The sequence below is a fragment of the Trichosurus vulpecula genome, chromosome 4 (genome assembly GCF_011100635.1).
Source record: "Trichosurus vulpecula isolate mTriVul1 chromosome 4, mTriVul1.pri, whole genome shotgun sequence".
Taxonomy (NCBI): domain Eukaryota; kingdom Metazoa; phylum Chordata; class Mammalia; order Diprotodontia; family Phalangeridae; genus Trichosurus; species Trichosurus vulpecula.
The window spans coordinates 277,205,127-277,225,480 of NC_050576.1; the positions used below are offsets into that span (position 1 = coordinate 277,205,127).

Below are 20,354 nucleotides of genomic sequence, written 5' to 3' on the forward strand. Positions count from 1 at the left end.
ATTCGAAAGGAAACAGTTTTAGGGAGGAGGAAAAATGAGATTGTCTAAAGAGACCAGTATGGACACACAGAAAATTCAGTAATTATCCTTAGGTTAAAGATGTGTGCAATTGGAAATAAGGTTAGGTAGAAGAGGATAAATACAAGAGTGGAATAGTGCTGTGAAATTTGTAGGGCAAAAGCTTGGAATGAACTGAGGCTTAGGACAACCAAAAGGAGATTTTTTTAAGAGATGGTTTTTTGTTTGGTTTTTACCATTTTGGGATAAAAAAGGATGATTGAGGGAGGAATGGCATTGCTTTTGCTTTGGGTGGGTGGGATGATGTTGACTGATAATAGAGACAAAGGAGGACTGCTTAGTTCCAGTTTTGCTTCTATTTTCTCTGCCAAGGAAAATGACCCGTACAGTGGAAATAAGAACAGAAATGACCAAGAGTTGTTACATCACCCAGTATACATAAGGAGATAGTGAGTACCTTATTGCCTTGGTGAATTCAAGACACCTGGCCCCAGCTTACCACTTCCTAGGGCTCTGAAAGAACTGGCAGATGGGATTGCTTAACCAGTGACTGAAATATTCGAAAAATCATGTGAAAAGGGAGTGGGACCATAAGATTCGAGAAAGACATATGTCTAAGCTTAAAAACAAAAAGGAGCAGGGACTGTCTTGCTTTTCCATTTGTATCCCCAGCACTTAGTGTATAGTATTGCTAAATAAATGAATGACTGAATGAATATTATAAATAAAAAAAAATTTACAAATTTTTTAAAAAGGAAAAGAATAGGGGCTGCAAATTATAAGCCAACCAATGCACTTGACTTTGACTCTGGGGAGAATTCTAACACAGGTCATTAAAGCATTGGTTAGTGAACTTTAAGAAGTGGTGATTGCTGAGGGCCGAGAAGGCTTCCTCAACAACATGTTAGGCCAGACTAACCTCATTTCCTTTTTGGACAGGATCGCTCTCCTCGTAGCGGAGGGGCATTCTGTGGACACAGTTTACCTAGTATTTAGCACAGCTTTTGATGATGTATCTCATGCGGAGAAGATGGCAGGAGATGTGCACTGGACTGTAAAATAGTCCATGTGATTGGATGGATTTGGAACTTGGTGGAGGGTCAGACTCAAAGAGCAGTTGGTGGTGGTTTGGAAATCAGTTTGTATGGCAGGAGTGGAGCATTCCAGGGAGCTGCGCTTGGCCCTGTGCTCTTTGATGTTGTGGTCATTGCTTCGGATAAAGACGTAGATGGCATGCTCACCAAATTTGCAGATGACACAAAACTTGAAGGAAAAGCTAACCACGTTGAGCTGAATCTAATAAGATGAAATTCATAAGGGATTAAAAGTAAAGTCCTGTCTTTGGGAACAAAAAATCAATTCTACAAATGTATGATGGGGGCAGGGGGGCCCATATGGAGAGCAGTTATTTCTTAGTACAAATATTTCTTTTTTGACCTTGACCAACAATGCAGTTGCTTAAGCTATATAAATCACATGTAGTAGCACCAGAGCCACTTACTGCCTGTACTGTTCATCTAATTGTTGCCGATTATTTCCTCTTTCCATGATTTAATTTGCTACATTTGTTCTCCCCTAAAGCCCTCTAGTGCACCATCATGTCATAGAGTAGGCAATGAGCAAGAGTAGAATCTGATGAGTCTTATCAAGCCAGAAAGTCTTTGAGTAGGGGTCTGCTAATAGACAGCTGCCTGAGGGCCACCCTAGCTGAATGGAATTGGTTAACAGGTGATCAATTTTTCGGCCCTGGATTCTTATGAAATAGAAGGGGTTATGCTCTTTATCATTGGAAGAAGTGTTTGCAGTGAGGAGAGCAGAACTCTGCTGTATTTGTCAGGCAACTCCAGATTGGAATTAGGAAGGGTCTTAGAGATCAGTTAATTCAGTAGTAAGGAACCTTTTTCAGTAGAAGGCCAGAGGTCACTTTAGGTCCTTTAACAATTTTAAAGATGTAAACTGCAGGGAAATATAGTTTAATGACATTGAAAGGGAATTCTTACATTCATATTTATTTAAAGTTTTTTTTAGGCAAACGCAATTTAATGAGATTTTCTAAATAAGCAATGTAAGAGCCCAGTTCTGAGCCAACATTTTCACATATAATCTGAATCAAAGCTTGATTAAGGTGCTTGCTTGGAAAACCTCATTAAGTATTGGAACACTTTTGCTGATTTTTATGTAGTTGTCTTCCTTGACCTAGTTTCTAATCCTTGGGGCTAGGAGAACTTGTCAATTGAATTTCTAGAACAGCTTGTCTCTAGGTAGTATTTCTTCTTCCTCCAAGAGGCTAAGAAAGTTGTTATTTAACTCTCGCTGGGTCCATTCCCCATCCTCCTCTAACTCTTCCCTTCCTCTACCTTGCTCTACTTGTTCCTCTTAGACTAAAGAAGGTGGGTTGGGGGTATTATAGGAGTAGGATATGCCAACTCCAGGGTGCTGGACCAGTGATGACAGTATAATAGAATGGGCCTTGCTAGCTCCAGTGCACATGGAAGCTGTGCCTGGAGTGTTTTCTGTCCTTTGGATTGTGCATTTTAACAGGAACTAAGGGGTGTCCTCTGGGGCAGATGAGAAAGTGAGAAGGCTGTTTGCCACATGGTGGTTGCTTGTGAGACTCCTCTGTGGCTACATTAGGGGTTGGCCTACTTACTCTCTATAGCAGTTTGGCAAACTTGCTGTCACAGATTAGTTCAAGCGAGTGGTTATTGTTATCATGCTGCCATTTTGCTACCTTGACCATCTTTTTTGAAGAACAGTGGGAGAGTCCATACAAAGCCCTCTTGGACAATTTTAGGATAGTTTTTAAAATAGGTTTATCATATCTGTGCTGATTTTTTTGCATTTTACTGAAAGTATCTTATGTTCTGAAGAGATTGTGTGAGCTGAGTTTTCTGCAGTGTGTGAATTAGGAAGGATTGTGCTGTAGATGGCTTACTGGACACAAATTATTCAGAGCTAGAATGGACCTTTGAGGCCATTTAGTTCAATACATTTATTTTGCCTTTGGGAAAACTGAGGCCCAGAGAGGTGAAGGGACTAAAGTACTTACCGAGGTAGTGGCCTAGCTGGGTCTTGGGCAGTCACCTAAATCCCAACATTGAGTTTTTGTCAGTACAAATTTAAAAAAAAAGTTCTTAATGCAACTTTGAACTGCATTCTCCTCATTTTAGTTTGGAGTTTTTCTTTAGTTATGAGACATTAGAAATAACAAAGGAGGAGGAAAAAAGAGGAGGTCAGAATACAAGAAATAATAATCATCTAAACTTGAGCCATGGGCCTCTCCAAACTTAGACAGTCTTGTCTTTGGTAAACAGGATGATTGTCTTACAGTTGTCACTGGGTCCACAGTAGAAAACTCTCCAGCTGGGCCGAGCTTCTATTCCACTTGCATTTCAAGCTCCCGCTCCTCTCTCTCCTCTTTGTTTTCTTCCTCCTCTCCTCCTTCTCCCTCTTTTCTCTCTTCTTCCTCTCTCCTTCCTTCCCCTCTTCCTTGTCATCCTTTCCTTCTCTCCTGTCCCTCTTTCCCCTCCTTCTCTTCTTTCTCCTCCCCGCCCCCCCCAATTTATCGAGGTCCATCATGCTACCCTTCTAGCCATCTATTCATGTCATGCCACCAACACCCACCCCCTCTTTCAGCTTTAACTCAATGTACCCTGCCTCCTCCGCTATATGCATCCTTGAGGGCAGGGTCTTGCTTGCATATATTTGTATTCCCAGCATTTAGCACAGTGCCTGGCACACCGTATACACATAGTGGATGCTTTTCCTTCATTCATTCCATTGCCAGGGAACCACCACAATGAGGCATCGGTTCTGGACCTCAGTGAAGGGCCTGCATTCCAGCGAGTGGATCCACAATCTCGTGTCCCTAAATTCAGACTTGGCTCATTTTCAGAAAGTGTGGATGGCATATGCATGCCACTTAGAGCTTGGCTTATAAATAGTGAAATGATCAGTCTTTAAATGCATCATTTTATTCTACATGTGGATAAAGACTTCAAAAACTCTGTTAGGGAAAGGCCTCCAAAATTTCTTAAATTACCTGTCCTCTTACCATTTTCATAAGAATTCTGACATTTGTTTTCTTCCCTTTTTTGGTTGTTGGGTGTTTTTTTTTTAAATCCTTAACAAATGTAGCCTCCATGTTATAAATATATTTGATATTTTTGTTACGAAAGTTTGTTGTAACCTTTTATTTTTTCTTTACTAAAGTTTTCTCAGTTTATCAAGATTTGGTAAGGCATTAGAAAGTGACTTAAAGGCTTGGTGTGGTGACAAACACTTGTAGTCCTTGCTTCTTGGGAGTCTGAGGCTTATGGTTCACTTGAGGTCAGGATTTCTGAGCTGCAGGAAGGCCGAGTTGTTCAGGTGTCCACACCAAGTTCAACCTGAGAATGGTGAATCTCCAGGAGTAGGAAGGGGGGCCACCAGGCTGCCCAAAGAGAAGTGACCTGGCCCAGGAGGGCGAAGCTGCCATCATCAGTGGTGTCAGCCAATGAGTGGGTGCTGCACCTCCAGTCTGGGCAAGATTGGGAGACCCACTAACTGGAGTTAGGAGAGAGGATGGAGGAGAATATGCCCTTGGGGCATCATCTAAATAGGAAAGGCTAACTTACTGGGCCTCTTGCTGACTTAATGAATCATTCTAATACCTGGCTTTAAGAATAGGGAGTCTTTAAAGCACAGAAAGGATCAATTTTTTTCCTCCCAAATAATGGTAACTAGGAGAGTGATTTTTTTATAATTACTACTAATCAGAAAGTATTTCCACTCATCATCAAAAATAGTTAATAGTAAAAAATGTGTGTCACATCTGTTTTAAATAGGGATAGTGTTAGGGCCTGGAGCTGTAATTTCACTTACATGGGGAACTCCTGAGTTACCAGTTCAGTCCAGCACCTTCTCTGCGGCTTAAAGTCTTTGGATTGCATAGGACACAGACAGTTTGTATCAGAATCTGGACTTGAACCCAGGTCGGCCTGGCTTTGAGGACAATTCCTTATTTCCTGCTGGCTGGTTTAGTGGGTAAAGTGCCAGGAAGACCCGGGTTCAAATGTAGCCTCAGACACTTCCTAGGTGTGTGACCCTGGGCAAGTATAACCTCTGTTTGCCCAATTTTCCTCATCTGTAAAGTGAGGCTAATGATGGCACCCACCTCCCAGGGCTGCTGTGAGGACCAAATGTAGGCACCCAGCCTAGTGCCTGGCTCGTTGTAGCTGTTGTGTAAATGTTAGTAGTAGTTCTTGTTGTTCCCAGTATTCCTGAGTTGTGTTGTTTCTCTGTTTTAAAAATGTTTTATTGAAGCTTTTACATTCTAGTCATTTTCAGATATTACTCCCCCAATATCTCCAATAAGCTCTTTTTTGTAACAAAGAAAAATGAAATTTAATTCAAACCAAAAGCATTTGACCATTTGAAAGTGTAGGCAACATTCCATTCCTGCATTGCCCCACTTCTCTAACTAAAGGAGGGAGATGCATTTCTTTAATAGTAAAAAATAAAAATCAATTGCATTGCATAATTGTGAAATTTGAGCTTAGTTTGACTCTTACAAACATCGAGTGATCAGGCTCTGGCTTGGAAGAGATTGTAATGTAATGTGAAATGACTGTGAGCTTGGCTGGATTTCTTCTTTTTCCTTCTTTCTAATGTTAAACAGCTGAACTGAATTTCACTAAGCATGATACAGATTTTAATTTTCTTTCCTGATGTTCAGCACCTGTTCTAAATTTGAGGGTGATGTCAGTTATTATCTCCTATTCTTTTGGTGATGTTCTCAGTTCAGATTGTCCTTTCTGTAAATATTTGGGTTGTTTGCAGTTTGAGTAGAATTCCAAAGTCTACAAGGAAATTTCTTTTACTTGGCAAACTTAACCAAATTCCAAGGCAAAATTAAACTTCACACAGTTCTTGAAGCAAACTCCCAATTCTCCATTCTGGATTGCTCTGGGAAGGTTTTTTATTGTCTTGCATTTTATAGTATGATGCTTCTCACGGTTGTGATTTATTCAGGTTGGTCACTGCCTTTTGCCTCTTATTATGGACATATTTCATCTTTTAATTTCAATTATGAGGATTTGCCCAGATTTAAAGGGAGCGAGCAGATAATTGCAGCAAAGCAGCTTCTAGGACAAAGAACTTTCTGTCTAAGGTTGTTGTGTTTGTCCTTCGTTCTCAAAGAGGACCGTGACATCAGGGAAATGATGACATGACTTGCAGTTGACTTTGATTTGAGTGAGGGAGGGCTGTGCAAGGTCACCAGTCTCACTTTCTCCTCCAGAGCCATCTCATTTCCCTGGTGTCATGATCGTCTTCAAAAACGAAGGACAAACACAACCTGTGAGTAGGCTGAGCTGCCTGAATGGGGACCCAGCTAGTTGGGTAACTCAGATCATGCTCCCCTTCTCCTCTCCAAAAGAAGGTAAATTGTGATGGCCAGAAGCTGCTCACTTACTGGCTAGATTCCCTTCTTCCTTCCTTCCAACCTTAAGCCCAGTTCATTCTGAAGCTCATAGATTGGACCACAATAGGTCCCTGCCCAAGCTCCACTTAGTGGCTGTACTTTGGGCCCTCCTGGCTTTGAGTGAATGTCAGTGTTCTCTTTGGAACAGCAATCCTGAGGGTCTTGCCCTCCCAGCTTGATTTTTTTCCTGTCTAAGGAAGAGGAAATAGAGAATCATCCTGCGTGTCAGTCACTGCACCTACCTGCTGGCTCTGGACTGAAGGAGCAGGAGGTCCAACTGCCATCTGTTCTAAGAGCATCTTGACTTCCAGGGAATGAACTTCAGGACAGGCAGTTGTCAGGCAAGGAGCATTTAGTAAGCACCTACAGTATGCACAGTGAGAAGACTGAGAAAATGAATCTGGGTTGGGTTCCCTGGCATTCTCCTCCATGCTCTGCCTGGGTCCCTCTGTCTTCTATCCTTCCAAAAGCTTACTCAGTGTTAATGATTTGACATTTCAGTGATGCTTTAGTTGTGTGTTATATCTGGCTTCTATGTCAGACGACTGAAGCCTGCCTGTAGCAGTAAATGTACTTGATACATGTCCTTGGTATAGAATGTGAGCAATCATGATAGCCGTCGTGTAAAGTGAGAGAATTGGAGTAGATGATTTCCAAAGTCCCTTTTAGCTCTGACATTCAATGACGCCATAACTAATGATTTAATACAGATTTTCTTGTAGAGATGTGGCTTAACTTCTCTCTGGTGGACCTTTCTAATATTTTTAATTAGATCTTTTGAGCTTATTTACTTATCCATCATTTTAAGATTTATTTAGAAAGTAATTCAGTTTTATTTGCTGGTTCCCTTAAAAACTTTTTGTCTTGATTTGTTCTATACTTTCCCCAGCCCATTTCCTCCCATTTTTTATTCTTTTTCCTAGCTTAATGCTCTTGAGGGTCAAAATACTATATTTGGTGAGGAAACTGAATTGAAGTTTCTGAGTCCCATCACTTCCAATTAGCAGATTCTAAGGCCATTTTGTATTCTTTTTAAGGATAAATTTTTATTCTTCATTGGCATAGCCTTTGAGACCCCAGGGAGAGGTGGGGTCAGAGGCCACAGCACCTGTTGGCTCTGGACTGAAAGAATAGAAGGTCGGAGCACTATCTGTTCTGAGAGCATCATGGCCTCCAGGGAGTCAACTTTAGGTTAAACAGTCTGGTCGTGCTGCCCTCTAATTGGCTACCTATTTTGGTCCTGTCTGGTTACTATATATAGTTAGGTACTGTGCTCCTGTATTGGCCTAAATGGAAGATGTGATTGTGGTTGCGTACAAGAACACACCCATTCAAATATGTGGGAACGGGTCTGGGGACAGTGGTAAGTTATGGGCAGTGGCTATATTGAGTCTGGGGGCCTGAGGTGTGGTTAAAGCCAAATTGTATGGTTAAATCAGGATGTGCCTGCTAATCAGTGAGGCCCATAAGGAAGTTGGAATATTGGGGTAGGGGCAGCTAATTCCATCACCACCACCCCGCCCCCCAAAAAAAAAACGCAAAACATCCCTTTGGCAACTAAGAAGCATCCCTGAGTAGCCATCAGTGAGTAAGTCCTCTTGTGAAGAGCTAGTTTCAGAGCCTTCAGATTGCCTAGCATAAGGAAAAGAAACCTGGCTGGTGATTTCTCTAAAGTGCCAGCTATTAAATGTAAAAGGGATAATTTGGGGGCTAGCCATATGACAAGAAAAGCTAGAGAACTAGAGGTCAGTAATAATTAGGAATGGCCTAGGGCTTGGGAGGCACCATTTTGAAGTCTTGGGAGGGATGGGAGAAAGAGCAATTTGGTTAATTCCTACCCTCCCCACTGACTACAAAAATTTGTCATCTGCATATTAAAAGACCTTGGATTTCTTCCCTAAAGAACTAAATAACTTCCAGCTTTTTGGTCTGCAGCATTGTTTCCACAACACTCCATTCAGGTATCAATACCTCTTTAGGGCCTCCCTGTATCCTAATAAGGGGACCTCAGCCATGAGACAGCTCTTTATTGCTAGGTAAGCCATTACAGACACCCTGAAGAAGAAGGGTTAGTGTGTGGAAATGTTTTCTGCATCTTCCTGCTTGTATTTAACTCCATGATTTCAACTTTGGAAGTCATTTGTGCTATTTAGGATATGACAGTCAAACAGAATAGATTTTATGAAAAAAACCTGTGCATCACACAGGTCCCATACAGGCCTTTCAGACTCATAACATTAAAGGTGCAGTTTATGCTGTTTATTTTGTTCTGTGTCTAGAATTCTGATAATTCAAATATTGAGAATGTAAAGAAAATTATTGCCTAGTTACTAACAACTTAAAATAGATTGTAAGTTGGAGTCATAGTTTATAGTCAATGCCAGAGATAATATACAGATCCTTGAACTGCCAACTCCGTGTTCTTTCCATGGCCCCCTTGCTGCCTCTCCTCTTCTTTCCCCCAAGTTGAAATACAAGCTCTGAGAGTAGCACCCCATCTATTTTGGCATCCTCAGCTGGTACCATTGTGCCTTGCACATAGTAGTCACAGAAATATCTGTTGAAGTGAATAAAATAAGCAGGAAGGAGTATAGTACATTTTAGCAAGATTTTTCATTAAGAAAGTTACAATTTTAATGAACTATCACATAAGAATTATTCTTCAACTAACTGGAAAATTGTTCAGGCATTCTGATTAGCTGAAGTTTATTATATTTGGAAATATTGATTCCCAAATATTGGTTGTAAATATGATTCAGATAGCTTCTTTTGGAAGGGGTTAAGTTATCTCTCAAAGAAGCGGACCTCTCTCCATAAAGACCTCTTTATTTTTCAAAGGCCCCAGAATTTAACTGTAGGCTTTGTCTCTGAGCCAGAAGATTCTAGCTTCAAATAAATTTTTATTTCTCTTTTGTTTTACTGTTCATGCAATAAAAAGGCACTCATGTTCTTGTATGATGAAAATCCTTTGTCTTTCTAAAATTAATCTTTTGGAATTTTGTTTTATACTTATTGTAGGTTATCACTCAAAAATCACATTAAAAACCAGGAACGTATTTATTGAATGCACAGGAACTGATCTTACCAAGGTAAATGGAACTTGGATTCTCTTTCATGTGCTGCAAGACCTTTATGTTTCTGCTTATGTTCTTGTACCAGATAGTTGAGTTTAAAAATAATTAGCATTCAGGGTAGGCACCCTTTAGCACAAGGAGATAAGAATAATCCCTCCTTTGGTTGTGGTGCTTCTTCCACATAGCACAGATCAAGTACTTACTAGAAAGGGATGCCTTCTTAAGTACTTGGTAAATAATTTGGGATTCACTATAGGTGTAAAGATGATTTCTGTAGGAAAATCTGGATCGTTTTAATGATGGCCTCATTCTGCCAGTGATCTGTTTCACTCACTCTCCATCCTTATAGTTCTTTGATTGGATTACCGTGGAGTCCTAATTACTGCATGAGCTCTCCACCTTAGTTTTTGGTTTTTTTTTTTTCCCAGTTGTGTTGTAAGGCATAAGAAGCTGGCAACTAAGCAAGTTAAGGGAATGTGAATTAATGATTGTGAAGGGAGAGATGATTGGCATTCATTGAAGGCTCACTGTCCTAGAGACTGGTAACGATACCCCAGTTAAAATTCACATTTTTCATATTTATCTCTAGAAATACTATCAAAGCTGTGTAGCTTTTATTACCTTACTCCTAAAGATTTGTTGTCTGCATATAAAAAGACCTTAGATACCTTTCCTAAAGGATTAAATCATTTCAAGCTATATTGTCTACAACACTGTTTATACAAGATATGTTTCCTGAAGCTTTGTATGATTTGATATACCTTTCTTATTTGATTTTTAAAATTCTTTTTGAGCTCTGTCAGGAATTCTTTTTGGACCTGAGAACAATTCACATTTTTCTTTGAGGCGCTGGGTGTAGCAGTTTTGACTTTGTTGTCTTCTGAGTTTATGTTTTGATCCTCCTGTCACCATAGTAGTTTTCTGTGGTCAGGATCATTTTTAGTTGTTGGCTTATTTTTCCAGCCTATTTCTTGACTTTTAACTTTATATTAAAGTTGAACTCTATTCCTGGAGTGGAGGGGGCATTATGTCAAGTATCAGGATTTTTGTAGAGCTAGTTCTGGGGATTTATAAACTTTCAGTTCTTCTGAAGTAGTATGATCTAGGGAGAGATGTGTTTGCTATTCTCCTGGCCCGTGCTCTAGTCTGTGAGTGACTGCAAACATTCTTTTACTCCCTGGAACCATGCCCAGGATCCCCACTCAACTGGGGTTACAAGCTTTGATGTGCTAAGTATTCCTCCTCACCCTGGGACTGCAATTCCAGCCTGTGACTCAGATCCCTGTATGGGCAGTGCAACAGAGTCCTGCACTCAGTGCCTGCAAAGGGATGCCTGTAACTCCTTTGCTGTCTGTGGGCTGAGAGCTCCAAAAGTAGCGTCTGTGGCTCCCAAGACCTGCTACTGGTTTGCGGGGGCACAGCCTACGCTCCATTCTCACCCTGGCGTCATAGACCTTTCCTTCTGAGTTGTCTTGGGTTGGAAAGTTGTTGCACTCTGTCCTTTTGTGGGTCCTGTTGCTCCAGAATTTGTTTTGAGGTGTTATTTGAAGTTGTGAAATCTGGGAGAGCTCAGGTGAGTCCATGCCTTTCCTCCCCCATCTTGGCTCTGCCCCCAGCTTTATTTGATTTGTAGCTTACCAAAGCAATTCGCATTTTAAAAAACCATGTCCTTGTGTTATAACTATAGTAGTTAAAATTTTCTTAGTGTTTTCAGTTGGCTTTGAGGGAAGAATCCAAATAGAGTATGGATTTGTATCTGCCACAGATGCAGAACTGAGACTTTGATGACTCCAGAATTGGAGAGCACAAAGACAAGAACTGGACAATCACAGCCCATGATCTTGTCCATGATCTAAGGACCTTCGTCCTTAGGAAGTACATGGAGAGTTCCAACACTAGGAAGCTAGAAAGGGGACTGCCAAATGCTGCTCAGCCCTTAGTCATTTTCCAGTTTGTCTGTGGAGCATAGATGGTCACAATGGTGTTTTTCTTTCTCCAGGCAAAAATAGTCCTCGATGTCATTGTCACAATGTTCAGCGAATACTGTGAGAAGCAGTTTACGTAAGTAGGACAGATGGCTGTCAGGTGTGACCAGGCTTGCCTGTTGTGAGGGACTGAACTAAGGAATCAGCTGGTGGTTTTCTCTTTCAGGGTTGAAGCTGCTGAAGTGATTTATCCTGATGGGAAATCCTTTACATATCCAGTAAGTATTAATGATAACAACAGTAACAATAGCTGACACTTCTATAGTGTTTCAAGGTTCGCCGAGTGCCTTGTAAACATTATCTTGTTTGATCCTCACAGTCATCCGGGGAGCTAGGTGCTGTTATTATTCCCATTTCACAGATAAGGAAACTGAGGCAGAAGTGGAGTGACCGCCTAGGATCACACAGCTGTGTCTGAGCCCAGATTGGAACTCAGGTCTTCCTGACTCCCAGGCCAGTGCTCTCTCCCATGCACTGCTTCACTGGCCGGGAAGAAGAACCATGGCGTAGGGAGAAGGCTGTGACAGGCACAGCGTGCCGTAACCTCTTTGACCTAAGTTTTTAACTAGGTAATTTGCAGTTCCACCTCTGGCAAGGACACATTCAGCACCCAGACTTAATTAGTCTTGTTCAGTCATCTGAAATCAGAAGTTGCTAGAGGCCGTTGCTGTAGCTAATAAATCATTTCAAATGCATCATCAGGCCTCACTTAGTAGTTAGTGCAGCTGTGGTAAGGATCTAAAAGCTCAATAAAAAAAAAGTCCAAGCCTTTAAGCCCCCAAGGTAACTGAGTGTGACCAGTGCAGTGGGTGACAATGCTGAGACTGTTCAGGGTCATAATTCTATTTTAGTTAGGATATTACCATGTTAGGTTTTATCCCTGTGCAGTCAGACCCTTAGGAGCAGCTAGAGAGGAGAACCCAAGAGCCTGGGAGGCCACTCAGTCTTTACATCTACCATTTGAAGGTGTGGAATCTATAAACAGAAGCCAGAACTCCTGCCTCCTGAGTGAAGTAGGATTTACCATCAGGAATGTCACTGTTCGTAACAATATAAAGTTAGAATATCTGTGTAACTACAAAAATGGGGGAAGTCAGTTAGGGTCAGGGGATTCCTAACCCTGTTTTAGTAAATTCTTGGTTTGAATGAGAGAATGCCTAGCAACAGCCTAGTTAGCTTACCTCAAGGGGTGGAAGTTACAAAGCAGTAAGCTTTGTATTTAGTTTTATATAAGGAACTTCCTCACTTAGAGCTGCCATCACCTGAAGCCTCCATTTGTCAGGAATGTTGTAGAAAAGATTCTTATGAAGGTCAGGGTTGAACTAGGTAACCTCTGAAAATCCTTCCAACTCGGAAATTCTTTGGGATCATAGTTTTGGTACCGGAGAATTGTATTAAAAAAAAAACAAAAACTTGATGTTTAACCTAAGAAATAGGTTTTTAAAAAATCTGTGTAGTACTCAGATGTTAATATAAATATGGTGTTAAACATTCAGAAGGGGGTAGAGAAATACATTTTAAAATTTGGCTTGTTTTTTTCTTACATATTGCGATTATTAAAAAGGTCCCTTAGGTCTAAATTGATATTCTTATGCAAGTGGAATAGTATGATTTTTCCAAGTGCCATATAGTTTTTAAAGACAATTATTTTTAAAATGTGTTTGTGAGGCTAGGAGTGTGTAGAGAGAAACCTCTTCTGTAGAAGTAGAATATTAGGAAGTTATTTCGTCCATTTCTTTGCTTTGAAGCAAGGCTGTGAAACATCAGGATGTATCATTGCTCATATTCATGTAAAACTTTTTATGTTTACAAATGTCAATGACAATTAGAAATTTGAAGGGAATTCAGAAACTGATCAAGGGTATGCCATTTTACATGATTAAGATACCCAAGATAGATGGAAAAACGTAAGCTTTTTGGTCTTCCACTTTCTGGAGCATATCCTTCCCTTTCTTGGCAGAGATGTGCAATTGAGTTCATTGTTATTGCCAGGATTCTCCTTGACAGCTGCACTCTGGAAGTACTCGCTGAGAATATGCTGAAAGTCCTGGCCTCGGTGTGAAGGTGTGCCCAGCATCTCCAACAGCACCAGAGGACTGTTTTGTACGCTCTGATCTGGGAGACAGCTCTAATGAGTTCCTGGGATGGAAGGGAAAGCATCCCTTTAGGACAGGGGTTCTTACTCTCTTTTGTTTCATGAACTGCTTTGGAATTGTGGGGAAGGAAGGCTATCTGTGAACCTCTTCTCAGAAGAATGTTTTTAAATGCAAAAAATAAACTATACAGGATTGCAGAGGAAGCCAGTTATGTTGAGATAGTTATGAAACCATTTTTAAAAGGTCACAGATCCCAGGTTAATGAGCCCCACTTTAGACAAAAGGAAAGTACTTTTTAGCCCCTTTAGCCCTCAATGCAGGGTCCTTCCTGTGGTACTACAGGGATAGGCAGATGGAGGAGTGAGGGAAGGCGCAAATAGGCCTATTCCCCAACTGAAAACTTAAACTCTAACATATGGCAAAAGGCTTACTGTTTTAGGCAAGAATGAGCCTGCTAAGCATTTTTTTTTATTATTCTTTAAGCTATGGTGACCTAACACACTGCATTGGGTTTTTTAGTTGAGTAGCAATGTGCATGGGGAAGAAGAGGGGGATAAGCATTTACTAAGCACCTACCACATGCCAGGCACTGTGCTAAGCACTTTACCAGTCTTATCTCATTTGATCCTCACAACAACGCTGCAGGGTGATTATCATCCTTGTTTTATGGTAGAGGAAACAGACAGGCAGAGATGAAATGGCTTAGACAAGGCTGAATAGCTGTTAAGTGTCTGAAACCTGATGTAAACTCCAGTTTTCCTGACTCCAAACCCAGTGTTCATCTGCTGTACCGTCTGTCTGCCTCTTAAGTGAAATACTGGTCAAAGTCCTGGATTTGAATCCTTCCTCAAACAGTTACCATCTATGGGACCATTAGTAAGACACTTAGCCTCTCAGAGCTTCCGTTTGTCCCCTCTGTAAATGGGTTAAGTATATAATAGTTGTACAGCCTTTCTCAGAGGATTATTGTAAGGAAAGAACTTTATAATCCTTAAAGAATTATGTAAATGTGTGAGTTTTTATTACCTAGTGCTTAACACACTTTTAATGTTCTGCTACCACATTTCATTCTTTGGTTTTTTTACTTTCTTACAGCTATGGTCATTGACTAGTAGGCCATCTAAACTTGAGAAGAATTCTGGGACTAACATAAAAATAATGTTATCTTTAAGTGTAGCTTTCTTTTTACCATAATTCCAGTTGAAAAACTCATGAAGTGGTATAATGTACTAGTGCTGTGCTATTGGAAAGACTAGTTAAGTCTCCAAAAAACATCGTTCAGTGTTTTATTCGTTATTGAGAGTTTTGCATAAGAGAATCTTGGTAATATTTCATAGTGAGTTGATTAGTTAGTAATACATTTGTAGATCTGTCAAGGAATCTTTTAAAATCAGTTTTTTCATATAAAGTGTAGTGTTCCGAAATACTGAACTAATCCTAATTCATCTGCCTTTTTAAAAAAATCCATCTAAGATGGTGATGAATTTTTTAAAAATGGAATTAGGAAGCTTCTAAATCTAAATCTGTATGATTTAATTTTCTTGTGTGTTTTATAAAGTCTTTTCCTTCTCCATAGGAATTGGCTTACCGAAAGGAGATGGTGAAAGCTGATTTAATTAACAAGCAAATTGGTATCAGGTATGCTGTAGAAAACTCGTTCATATTCATTTAAAAGAGATACAGGAATAAAGAGCAAATTATATTTTATCTTATCTCAAGGAATGTTTGGAAAGGCCTTGCAATCCCTCTGGAATTAAGATGACAATATAATATAAAATACTATGTCTCTCATTTTAAAATAAATTCATAAGGAAGCTTGTCATGTAGTTAAAATTTTTTTTAAATGTTATAGTGCTTTAAAAAATGCAATGAAATTTTCATTTTCTTATTTCAGTGAAACTCCAGCAAGTCTTGCAAAGCTTCTGACCAGGATGTATTTAAAGTCAGAAGTCATAGGGGATGGGAACCAGATAGAGGTTGAAATCCCTCCAACCAGAGCTGACATTATCCATGCCTGTGATATTGTAGAAGATGCAGCTATTGCTTATGGTTATAACAACATTCAGATGACTATACCGAAAACGTACACCATAGCTAATCAAGTAAGATTGCACCCTTAAATAAACACCCCTTATTGTTAGTAACTGACTATTGACTGCCAGGAGGGTTTTGGGAAAAACAGAGCATAAGAATTAAACAATATTTTGACATGCTTTGCTATGAGAGGCATTTGCAGTGAATAGGATACAAAACAGATGCCCAGCTGATTAGAGTAAGTTGGAGACCTATGGTGGCTAGTTCTTTGAAAAAAGACAGGTTTCAGGCTTGGAGCCCTTGCTGACTCTCTAATGGGCAAACTCATTTTCTCAAGTTGGGTCCAAAGACAGACACTGTGTGTTTGTGTGTGAGTGGCAGTGTGCTAATCAGCAGAGGAAAGAAGCTTTGCCTCCATAATAATTTAAACATTTAAGAAAAATGGGGACTTTTTTTTTAAACTATTTTTTTGAGAGTTTTTATTTTTAGTTTACAACACTCGGTTCTACCTAATTTTGAGTTCCAGGTTTTCTTCCCCCGTTCCACACCTCCCTCCCCAAGATGGCATGGAATCCGATATATCTTCTATGTATAACACACTAGTCAAGTTGTGAAGAAGAATTATGACCAATGGAATGAATCGTGAGCAAGAGGAAACAGAACCAAAAAAAAAAAGCCCAAAATGGGGACTTTTTTGAGGCTAAGTAGTACGAATATGATTTTGTCTTGCAGTTACCTCTGAACAAGCTTACAGAACTCCTGAGGCATGACTTGGCAGCAGCGGGATTCACTGAAGCTCTTACCTTTGCTCTGGTACATCTTAACTGGCTAGCATTTTCTCATTGATAACTTGCTTTGATTTTTGAGCTTTAAATATGTATTTCATTATTTTATCATAATGTAATATGAATACAAGAAATTTATAGTACTCTTGGCAAGTCAGCATTTGCTGATGCTACTACCAACCCCTCTGCATGAACTGGTGGTACTTATGGAATGTAAATGTGGATGCTTGCTTTGATTCTCTGCTACAGGTAGAAGAGGCTAAAGAAGAGGCCTAGAATTAGCGTCTCACACGTTAAACTCTAGCATTCTGTAGTGCCATGAAAAGATCATGGGCTCATGGATTTTACAACTAAATTATGTTAGCATTTTCTAGTCTGGATTTCATCATGGCAATGCCCACTAGGTGCCGCCCTAGTTAAAGATTTGACAACTGTTCTGCATTATTACCTACTTTGGGGGAATTGTTCGCATCTTCAGACATTTGCTTTGAGTTCAGAAGTTGACATGAAAGGCTTATATGAGGAAGTAGATTATTTATAGAATTAGAAGGAACAAAACAGATTGACCATTTAAAAACATATCTTTGAATTGTAGTTTCCTGGCTTTTCTATAAAGACTAGCATCTCTGTGTTGCCTGTCCTCCTAGTGCTTGGCTTTTCAAACACATTACACCCTAACAGAAGTTGAGGGGGAGAGGGACCTAATCACCTTCTATCTAAATCTCTAGTTTCTCCTTTTTAATGACGTCATGTTACAGTGGCACATGAGGCGTTTAGCGTATGGTGTATGTTAAGAGAGCAATTATCCATTTCATTTTTTCAGTCCTTAGATTCCATAGTGCAGCCTGTTCCATTGTGGGAGTCAGGACCCGGGTACTTACCATCGCTTTTGTCAGAAACAAAGACCTCAAATAGTGCACTCAGTCATACCTTGGGAATTTGGGTCTGTTCATTGATAACTCTCATTCTGATGGTTATTTAATCTCAATAAATAGATTTCATGAGGATATGTCAGTTTCCTTACCTAAATAAAATAAAATACCTAAAAAAATATTCTTGCTGACAGGACTTCATAGAACACTGCAGTGAGCAATATCCCCAGCTCTGTATATTGGAAATGGGTATGTAAGTCTGATGCTACAGTCATTTCCAGGTTAAGGCTACCTTCCCTCCTCGAAGAAGTGAGCATTAATTTTTGCATCAAATATTGCTTACTCCCAGTGGTGAATTATTAGTCTTGATGTGTCCCTTTCATAGCTTCAAATTGAAACCTCTTTTTTGGGATGTCGTTGTGCTTGTCTTACCACTCTTCATTAGGAGGCCATCTGGACATAGAGCAAGTACTTGGAAGATCCTATGTTTACAGCTGGAAGGGACTGTAGACACTATCTGGTCCAAGCCCCCTCTTTTTACAGATGAGGAAACTGAGGCCCGTAGAGTTTAAACGACTTGTCCAAAGTCACATAGCTAGAAAGTAGCAGATCCTAGATTTGAACCCAGGTGTTCTGGTGCCCAATCTAGCCTAGTTTGTACTATGTCCTGCTGCCTCTATACGAGGTAGTCTATGATGTGTGCCCATAATAGTGCTCTGAACACATTGCTGTAGGTGTTCGTAGAAGGGAGGGGAGGATGAGAATGGAAAAGTAGGTTAAGGCTGGATTGTGGAGGGCTCGAGTGCAGCACTCATCAGCATTCCACAGTGTATTCTGTTCGGTTTCCTATGTTGGCAAGAAAGCATAAGCACCATAGCAGTGGTAACTGATAAATAGCATCTGCTGCAGACTATTTTTATGGATACAGAGAGACTGCTTTTAGCACATTGATTTGAACATAGAATAAAGATTCCTTACTTAGAGGATAATCAGGTGACATATAGAGAATCACACAATCTTTATTTTAAGTTTAGCCATTTCTATGGTAATGTGTTCTAAACGTGTTGTTTCTCAGTGCTCACAAGAGGATATTGCTGATAAACTTGGCATGGATATTTCTGCCACGAAGGCAGTTCACATAGCGAACCCCAAGACAGCAGAATTTCAGGTAAGAATTTTGGTGGCTAAGCACTTTGCTGAATTCCATGAGGCGAGTGCTTAGTATGTACATTGATAAAAAGGGAAAGTGTAGCCTGCCCTATAGAAATTGTTTAGCTCAAATTGAAGTAGGGCACTGGCCCGGTTCCCTTCCTAAAAAGACTGAAACCATCTCATTATCTTCTTACTGTTACCAAAGCTTAGTTTGTGTCTCCTTATAAATCACCCGTGTGTAAATAACATATGCAGGTAAAATAATACAGACAGACCCTCCCTGACTTATAAAACCATGACTTTTGAATACTCTGTATATAGAAATAGTTAGGGAGCCTGATACCTGAGTCTCTGTCTCCAATTCTGTGGGTGCAATTGCCTTTTATTTTACATTGACTAAGGTTGGAATGGCCAAGAGAAGTGCCTTCGTTTTGAACATGTTTGAAGAACAAATGCATTTCCTTAATGCAGATATGGACATATAGGGAATTAACAAATTGGTGAAGCCCAAACATCCTCTTGTACATTCTGATTCCTATTCTTGCTGATGAGGCAAGATGTTTGTTTGTGTTACTCTACTCAGAATATATTTTTCCCAATGAACCCATTATAAGTGGTAGTTTATGCAGTTAAAATACTAGCAGTTGCGCTGATACTTAAAGTACCCTCCTTCCTTTAAAAACAGCTGTCTGTTGCAACTGATAGCGTATTTAGCTTTTAGTTTTTATAATTTACAATTTGTTTTTTTTTTTTAATTTACAATTACTTAACAAAACAGAAGGTTCTGTATTTTAATATCACTCCTCTGGAAATCTGACTGGCCACTGCATTTAACTTAAGTTTTTTTATCTGCATGTAGGTTATTATGGTCATCATACATATTATTCTTTTGGCCCTGCTTTCTTCACTTTAAATTCATATGGATCTTCCCATGTTTCTCTGAATTGTTCATGTTTGTCTTATTCTTTATGACACAATAATATTCCATTACATTCACATACCTCAGTTAATGTAGCCATTCCCCACTTGATGGGCATGTACTTTATTTCCAGTTCTTTGCTACCACAAAAAGAGCTGCTATGAATGTTGGTGTATATATGGGACCTTTCTGTCTTTGACCTCCTTAGGACATGTTCTAAGCAGTGGAATCACACTGATTTTTAATGTGGTTTTGTTTTCAGCAAGAACCTTGTTTTTTTTTTTTATCTTACACATAATATTCTTCTGGTAACAGTTGTTTTAAAACTAGAGTGTTGCTGGAGAGCACTTTATTGCACACTTAAAATTTGAGTGATAATTAAAATGAATAATAAAATCTAACCAGTGCAAAAAGAGTGAGGTGGGTTTTTTTTTGAAAGTCAAGTTAAGTTTCACAGGCATAGGTTTATGCTTGACCTGCAGGTAGCACGTACAACTCTTCTTCCTGGGCTCTTGAAGACAATTGCCGCTAATAGGAAGATGCCCCTACCTCTGAAACTGTTTGAAATTTCTGACATCGTATTAAAGGATTCCAGCAGAGGTAAGAACTTTTTTCAACACTGATTCTTTTATTTAAAAAATCTTGCAAGAAAGAAAAAGTAATAATACTAGAAAAGTTGGCCTATTAAAATCTTAACCTAAAAGAGTAATCTCTAGGGGGCAGGAGTTCTTAATCTGGGATCTATGAATTTGCTTATTAAATATTTTGAAAGCTGTATGTCAATATAATTGGTTTCTTTTGAATCCTATATATTTTATTTTCTGCATCTAAAACCATTATTTTGAGAAAGGGATCCATAGGGTTCACTAGACTGCCTGAGGGGTCCATGAAACAAAAAAAGGTTAAGAATCCCTCTTCTAGGACATTTGACGTTTTCTGTTACATTCCATGGTTAT

The 20,354-nt window shown here is 39.7% G+C and overlaps 1 protein-coding gene across 1 annotated transcript in view; it reads left to right on the forward strand.

Moving 5' to 3' along the window:
- Window positions 1–20,354, forward strand: part of FARSB (phenylalanyl-tRNA synthetase subunit beta) — a 70,425-nt gene that overhangs the window by 16,422 nt on the left and 33,649 nt on the right. Inside the window, exons 8-15 of the mRNA XM_036757049.1 lie at window positions 9,500–9,570; window positions 11,555–11,616; window positions 11,707–11,758; window positions 15,213–15,274; window positions 15,531–15,738; window positions 16,403–16,483; window positions 18,403–18,495; window positions 19,881–19,998. Of these exons, the coding sequence (XP_036612944.1) occupies window positions 9,500–9,570; window positions 11,555–11,616; window positions 11,707–11,758; window positions 15,213–15,274; window positions 15,531–15,738; window positions 16,403–16,483; window positions 18,403–18,495; window positions 19,881–19,998 (747 nt within the window). The remainder of the gene's footprint in view (window positions 1–9,499; window positions 9,571–11,554; window positions 11,617–11,706; window positions 11,759–15,212; window positions 15,275–15,530; window positions 15,739–16,402; window positions 16,484–18,402; window positions 18,496–19,880; window positions 19,999–20,354) is intronic.